Source organism: Carassius carassius, chromosome 15, assembly GCF_963082965.1.
Source record: "Carassius carassius chromosome 15, fCarCar2.1, whole genome shotgun sequence".
In the NCBI taxonomy this organism is placed as follows: Eukaryota; Metazoa; Chordata; class Actinopteri; order Cypriniformes; family Cyprinidae; genus Carassius; species Carassius carassius.
In genome coordinates, this window is record NC_081769.1 from 30,738,836 (window position 1) to 30,746,858 (window position 8,023).

The 8,023-nt window shown below is 35.2% G+C and overlaps 1 protein-coding gene across 1 annotated transcript; it reads right to left on the reverse strand.

Moving 5' to 3' along the window:
- Positions 1-3,827: 3,827 nt before the first annotated feature.
- tmem176l.1 (transmembrane protein 176l.1) lies at positions 3,828-7,549 on the reverse strand. Its single transcript, XM_059568486.1, has 7 exons — positions 7,405-7,549; positions 6,702-6,919; positions 6,460-6,573; positions 5,765-5,821; positions 5,478-5,675; positions 5,013-5,132; positions 3,828-4,908 (listed from the first exon to the last, which is right to left on the reverse strand). Exons 2-7 carry the CDS (start codon positions 6,873-6,875, stop codon positions 4,843-4,845), a joined length of 729 nt encoding a protein of 242 aa, XP_059424469.1. The 5' UTR covers positions 6,876-6,919; positions 7,405-7,549; the 3' UTR covers positions 3,828-4,842.
- Positions 7,550-8,023: the final 474 nt, after the last annotated feature.

The following is an 8,023-nucleotide window of genomic DNA, read 5'->3' on the forward strand; positions in this document are numbered from 1 at the left end:
ATAAACGGATCTATTATTATCTCAGGATTTGTCCCACCCTGCAACAGTGGTCAAACACAAACTTAGAATAGAAAACAAAAATTCCAATGCTTTACATTTAAAACCAAAGACAACAATATTATAACTGAAGTTGAACACTACAGATTCATATGAATCATGAAATAAAATCACAAAAACGAGACAAAATATACTGTATAAGGAGGAACTTAATTTTTAAAGGTTTTTTACCTTTATTTTGAATTTTGCATGATGGAAATGTCTGTAAAATTACAAGTACACTTATTTATTTATTAAATTAAATCAGGATTATTGAAGTAGGTTTTACATGAAAATATAATTCAGTCTTTCTACTTAAAAAAAAATAAGTTTAATATGTGCTATTTGCCCTTTTTTCTTTATTTCTCTGTGTGTGTGTGTGTGTGTGTGTGTGTGTGTGTGTGTGTTATAAATACATTAGTCAACATTTGAAGTGGATAAAAAAGTGAATCAAAGTTGTCCTAAGACAAGAACGAGTATTGTTTTGGTTTTAGGATTTTGATGAAAGGTTTTTATCCACTTCAAATGTTGACTACTGTAATTGTGTATATGGGAAAAGTACATTATGAATTGTAGAATGATGACTGCAAAGCAAATTATGACAAAACATAAGCTATAATTTCATTTAACAAATTACATCTTAAATGACTTTAAAAACAGAAAGAGAACTTTAATCAAGGCGATAATTATGATAACCTTCATCTTTGATGTTAGCTATTGTGCACATTAAAGTCTCATTCACAGGACCCTTCAGTATTGCACAACTGCTCCACCGGTCACTGAGGAAGATATCTGTGGCGTTTTGAACTTTCCACAGCCAGCAGCTCCTCATCATTGCATCTGGGTAACTTAAATACTGGAGCAGCTGTGCCTTGTGTCAGTAGGCCTACAGCCAAAAGCCTAGGTTTACATCACAGCCCTGCAAAACCACATATAACAAGACAAAAGCTATGAAGACACTTTCAAAATCAATAAATTCGATCCATTTCCTTTGCAGTGAACCAATGTACACTTGGAAAAGTGCAACAAAAACACACCAACAAACCATGATTTGCCACTTAACAATTGCTTGCCAGAAACAAGTCATTAAACCTCTTTACTGACAAATCTGAAACAACTCCCTTGCACTCTTGGGTCTGTACTTGACTCACAATCGATTTCATGGAGTTTAACATTAGCATTCTGCTAAGCTATCATTAAATACTCCAGTAGGGTATGGCCTAAAAATACATACTTGTATAGCCCACACACAAATATTGGGCAGTTTTATAGGACTGAACTATCTGTCCTTTTTAGTACAGAATGGAATGTAAATACTTCAAATCATCATTACAATTCTCTCACCCTGTTTGGATTTCACCCCAGCTAGCAGCAACGTACGTTAACAGGCTAACATTTTGACAAAATTCTCTCAAAGTTATGAACAGTAATGTTAATAGAATGTTCATTCAAAGTTATGAAATATTATGAAAATTTAATTTAGGGCTAATGTTTTCTAAATGTTACTAGTTTAGGATGATTCAAACAACATTCAAAAGTAAAGCTTTCATAATATTTGCAAAATTGTAAAATTCATGAAATTCCAAAATATTATTTCTGGTAACATTGGGAAAAACTTAAGTACTTAGAAAATATTTGTATTAGATGGGACTGAGTTCACAGCAGTGCATTCTAAAATAAGGTACCCTTTGAAGCAGAGTAATCTGGCTTAGCCCTAAAATGCTGAATATGTAACGTAGATGGTTTTAGAACAGAGATCGTTTTGTACATCTTTATGTTTTTAAAAAATGAATGAGTGTGCAGTTACACATTGAGAAAAATGTGACATTTAAGATTTTTTGCCTTTAACTTCCTTTCTCTTCTCGACTAAAGGGTATGTGGGATCCAAGGGACTTTTGGTTCACTGGTTTTATTTCTGGGCAGTCTTGCATCATGATGCATAAGCATGACTTGCTTGTTTCAAGGCTTTAATGCAACTCCATTGGCGAGGCCACAGGGCCTCAATATGACCTCTAGCAACAGAACGGCAGCAGTATAAACAGTTACATTTAAGATTTATTTGACTCAAATAAGTGAGGCAATATGTAACTTGTCAATTTTAAAATGAAAATATACCTATTAGTAAAAATACCTCTAGAAATGTTCCCAACTAATCACAAAAAAGTGCACTCTGCTCAACCTCGGGAGGAGCATGAACTTCATCTCCTTGTAAATAGTTTAAGAAATTATTTTAATCAGGCCAAAATGACTTTTCCTTGAATATGATTTGGCCACAGTGGCTCGCATTGAGTCCGGCCCTATCAGGTGACCTCAGGAACGCAGAAAAACATCACGTGTGTCAGGACGGTTTCGCCTGAGATGCAAAAATACATTGTGCAGCCATTTATTCACTCAATGTTACCTTGGTTATTCCTTAATGCACTCTCCATTGAAATAATTTCATTTTGGGCCAATTTCAGCCTGAAAAAGATCCAATAAATGTTAATTAGGTGATGGCTCCAATAACTCCCAAGCTCACCCAACAGGATTGGATGCTGATGTGGAAAATCCTCAGTATCCTGAGGTTCTTCATGGTCTGACAAGTTGAAAACAAAAAGGATAAATGTCTCCATAACAGAGTGAACTTGGTTTTTCTTGAGAGGAACCCATGGCTTAGTCAGAAGATCTGCAAATGGCTGACCTCAAGATGTTATATAGCATATGCATAACAAAAAGCAAACAGACTTAGCATTAGATTTGAAAAAATTCAATACTGACTAATCAATGTCATTAGTTTTGTTAAATTTAGTCTGGAATATCAAGTTTACTATCAGTAGGTTGTCAATCCATTAAACACACTCTTGAAGGGATAGTTCAATCAAAATGAAAATCCCGGCAATATTTACACACACCCTCATTTTGTTTCAAACAGAACATTTTATAGGTTTGTCATGCCATGAAAATATAGAAACACAGCATGCTGCGAACTAAAACATTCAGGGATGCGTTTCCCAAAAGCATCGTCAGCTTAAGTTGATAGTAGCTCCATTGGTTACAATCAATGCTTTTGGGAAACGCATCCCAGATAAAAGATCCTTTTTTCCTCAAAGGTCCTATTTTTCACGAGCACCAATGTGCCGTTTAGAAAAATGCAGTATGTAAACTTTGTACATTTGTATTTGCTTATTTTTCTGAACGTGTTCTTACCTTTGAAACTTATAGCACACACGCTATTATGTGCCCTTTTAACTGCAATTATGTCATTCTGTGTTAAGAATTGCTGTGTTTCCAAACGGTGACTCTCCTGGCACAAACGACAGAAGCTGATTCTGATTAACTGAAAAGAAAATGGCCTAGAAAAACCAAAAGGAAAAACATTTGTTTCTTGATGCAAACCTTTAACAACTTAAACTCCATCTGGACTGTATAAATAAGATCACAGAGCACATAGACAGTGTAAATCTTTACATCATCACATAGATGTCAAAGTACCAGACAGATGTGAATGAACTGAACATGGAAACAATGTCACAGCAAGATAATGCCTTTGTATATCCATATGAAAATACTTTAATTTGAAGCTCTGACTCTTGGGGATGGTTTCAGCTGAACCTCCTGCAAGTGTTTCAGCATCACTGTAATCCCACTGAAGCTCAACCGCAGACATAGCTGTGGAATAAAAATCTAAAAAGTAACAGTAATAGTAACGAGTAATGACTGCGAGAGGAAGCATGGGTAACTCAGATCAGCATTTTTTTGTTTGTTTCATCTTTAATAAGTCTTGTAATAAGAAGGACAGTACGACGAAAATGATAGCAAAAGAAATGCCAGTTTATTTTATGATGCTATATAAGGTGCTGATTATACAATATATTTTATAACAATCTTGTCAGTGTCAGTAGTGACAGGAAATGTAGTTAAATGTAAGCCCAGCCATCAAAGAATGCTTACATATACACATGGTAACTCCACAGAAAACTAGACAGAAATGGAAAGAATTACCACATATGTAGATAATTAGATATTGTATGTTGTGAAATAGCTTTTCAATTTCAATATTTAATTTGAGTGGTAATTGTGGAACTTCTTCCTACTTTGGATGACACAAAATTCTGAATGGTAGCTTTGGCAAAGTTAAGTATCTTTTAAGGCAGATGGTTTGCATAAAGCACCACCTGGTGGTGAAATAGTGCAAAAAGATAATACTAGTGAAGTCAGTGTTATTCTGAAATGTTTTATATCTTTATGTAAGCAAAAGACTTTCAATATCCTTGAAAATGAGTAATAACAGAAATATTTTCACTACATTCAAACTCAGAACTATAAATCTAAGGTTTGAATTGTAGAACTGTGTTCTTAGGATGCACTTTTCTGCAAGGAATAGTTCACCCAAAAATGAAAATTTGTAGATGAGTTTGTTTCCTCACGGGAGCAGATGTATTTTGGCCAGAAGCAATGGTTTAAAGTGAAAACGTCTTATTGTTGGTTTTGTTTATCACAAACGTGCAGCTTTTTACTTCTCAAGACATTAATTGATGGACTGGAGTGGTGTGGATTATTTGGGGATTATTGCAATGTTTTTATCAGATGTTTGGATTCTCATTCTGACGGCACCCATTCACCTCAGAGGATCTATTAGAGAGTAAATGATGTAATGATGCATTTTTACAATGCTAAAAAATCTGTTCCCTTAAATATACCAACTCATCTACATCTGGGATAGTCTGAGGGTGTTACATACATAAAAAAATATTGGAAATCATCTCACAACTATATTGAGCAGTGTTGCATGTACTGTATATATTTGTTGCTTTATATTTTTCTTCTTTAACATGCAGCACCAGCAGTGGCGTCTTCCAGGAGCGGCTTGTGAAGTTCTGGATCCTCCACCGACTGCAAAACCACAATCATGAACACAGAGCAGCTCTCTGAAACTCTCTCACGATCACAGTGGATTTGACTGATTGATAGTTGTAATAGTGCTCATGATACACTACCTTTACATCTTCATCCTTCTTGCACAAAGCTCTCCCAGTCACAACACAGAAACTGATATTCACACAGAACTGAAGGACTGACAGCGCTATCATCATGACATCTAGTCCTCGGAGGATCATCTAGAGGTGGGTAAAGACCACAGTGTCATTTGAGGAAAGGTTTATATGAAATACAGTACAAACATCCGCTCTAATTCAATCTGAAATAACATAATTCAAGTACCCTTGCCATTTTTGATCCAGAGCAATCCTGCTCTGATTGAATTATGAATTATATAATCCTATAGTTACTTATTTTTATAATATAAGATCTTTTAACTTTAAGAACTTTTACTAAAGATTAGATTCATGCAGTACCTTTGAATTACACATAGCATGTGAAACCACACACTAAAATAGCTTTTCCAACCTTGGTCATTTGATCCTACACAATCTAATAAATTAAACAAAAAAAATAAACATTACCATATTGAGATACTTGTACTGCATACAGATATCATTTATCCTCGTCTGTTCAGGGGAAGGTGTTATATCAGAGTAAGACGAGTAATAACTGGTGTCACAATATAGACCATTTCCAGTTCCCTGGTCCATTGAATGCAGCACAACAGCTGTAATAGCCAGCGCAGCACTGACTACATTCAGAATCACTGTGATGACCAGCTGTAAAACACAACAATATAAACTGGTGATGCTCAGAATAACTCCCAAAAACACTGAGAAGTTTATCATGGCTTTCATAGAGGACTTACCAGGACAGGACTGGGGAACCTAGCTGCAAGAACAGTCACAATTCCAACTACAAGGACCTAAAAAAAAGTGTCCAAACATAGTCATTGAAATAAAGAGTGTAAATTAGGTTTCGTGACCCATTAGAGCTTCATTTTATGCTACACAAAAACATCAAAATGCATTGGCTCCATCACAACTGATAACATAAACACTAGCAAATCAAATTCCATTGAAATACATAAATAAAAAGACCTGAATGCTTCCTGCCCCCCCCCCCCCCCCCAAAAAAAAAAAATTTAATAGCCACATGCTCAGGTAGTGTAAATAAAGAAAAAAACATCTTTTTAAAAAAAAGCATTATTTAAAAAAAAGTTATTGCTTTCAAATATCGTTAATGGTAAAGAAATGTTCACTACTAATATATGTGTGTGTGTGTGTGTGTGTGTGCATTTTACTGTCTCGTTTTTTGTTTGAAAATTATTAAGATGCGTACACTCCCGTGTACAGTTTAAGGAGAGTGTTATAGGCATTTATTTTTGAGTAATTAAATGAAAAAATATGAATATAAACATGAAAATGTGCACATGCATTTTACAGTAGATTTCTCCTTCTCATCCTCTCAAATTTGTTACAGATAAATTTGACATATAGACTCACTCATCACTCATGTAATGGTTTGGAAAAATAAAATAAGCAAAATAAGACAAGTTCTTACCACTCCACCGAACCAGAAGACAATCCCAGATTCTGTAATGTTATTCCATATCCAAGAGCCTTTAAGCAAAATCCCAAACACAATGTTGATGACTCCAACTATTATCTGCATAGTCTACGGCATAAAAAAAACAAAACAGGATTTTTATTCATACACCTCACAAATGAAAAAGCAACTTTAAATGACAGAGGTCTTGACTTGTAATGAAGGTCTTGTATTAAAAAGACAGTTGTTTAATTCACCCCAAGAGCAGTGTGGATGCTCATCAGCTTCTCTTTCATATTCTGAGACACAGAACACACCGGACTGCAGCAGAGAAAACTCAAAACCTGGAACAGCACAGGCTGTTTGCTCTTGGGGTCCGAGGGGATGATGATGACCGTCAAACCCTCACCTTTAGACACTGTCAGAGACATGCTGCAGACTTCAGCCTTTCAACAGGTGATGAAGGCCGGACGTCCTGTGTGAAGACGAGTCAATTACCATTCTAGTGCATCACAACTGGTATAAATATATCAAGATATCAAATCAAGCTTTAGAGAAGAAACTAAAACGCTGGTTCACAAAAAAAGCCTTGACACTGCTATTGCCAAGGACAATAAGATACAGATCAATTAACAAATAATGACATAGCGGGCATGTAGTAAGCTTTTAAGGATGAAGCGCCACAATGTTACTTACTGACACTGAAACTATATTCAGCAGAGAAGAATTTGGGTAGAATGTGACAGTTTGGCCTAACGTTAATCTTAACAGAAATCGTTCTCAGACATTCTAGAACAATTTTGATAATTGACAAGGTATGGATGGCGGAAGTTTACCTTTCAACCAAAATAAACGGAAGAAAACTAACTTAAACATCTAATTCCTGTGACGCTGAATGTTTTTATTTTTTTTGCAGTATTACATATTTTAGAAAGATCTTAAGAAACTACTTAGACTTACCTTGTGAGTAACAGTCCAGAGTGCAGTCAGGATTTTAGGAAAATGTCAAAACTTTAGGAGCAGATAAAAGAACTATCGGTTCTGATAAGCTGCTACAGGCCCAATGAACAGTTCGTTCTTTTGATTCGGATATTTTCAAAGAATCATTTATGGAACAGACTGAATCATTTCGAGCGGTTCTCACAAAAGTGACTCACTGAACCGTAAACAGCCTTCTTCATACACTCTGCCTAATAACAAATAATTCCTACATATCAATTTTAATACAAACAAAAACCTTTTCAGCCAAGAGGTAAACTTTAATTTTAGCACTGTGAATACAAGCTACACAATGCTGGGTGTCCCGGACATTGTGTGACGCATTACGCGATGACTCAAAGGAATCACTGAATCGGTTTGGTGAACCAGTTCTTTAACATGAACCGTTTATAATAAATAAATAAATAAAACATTTAGAAGCCTCGTTTTTCCGGTCATAAGGCGGAGCTATTTTCCTGACATTGTTAAACAGAAATTATTCTTGCTTATACAGAAGTGGTATTTTCTGCAACAACAAACCTTATACCTGAAACTAATAATAATAATAAAAATAGCACACAAGGTTTTAAATGAATTTCAA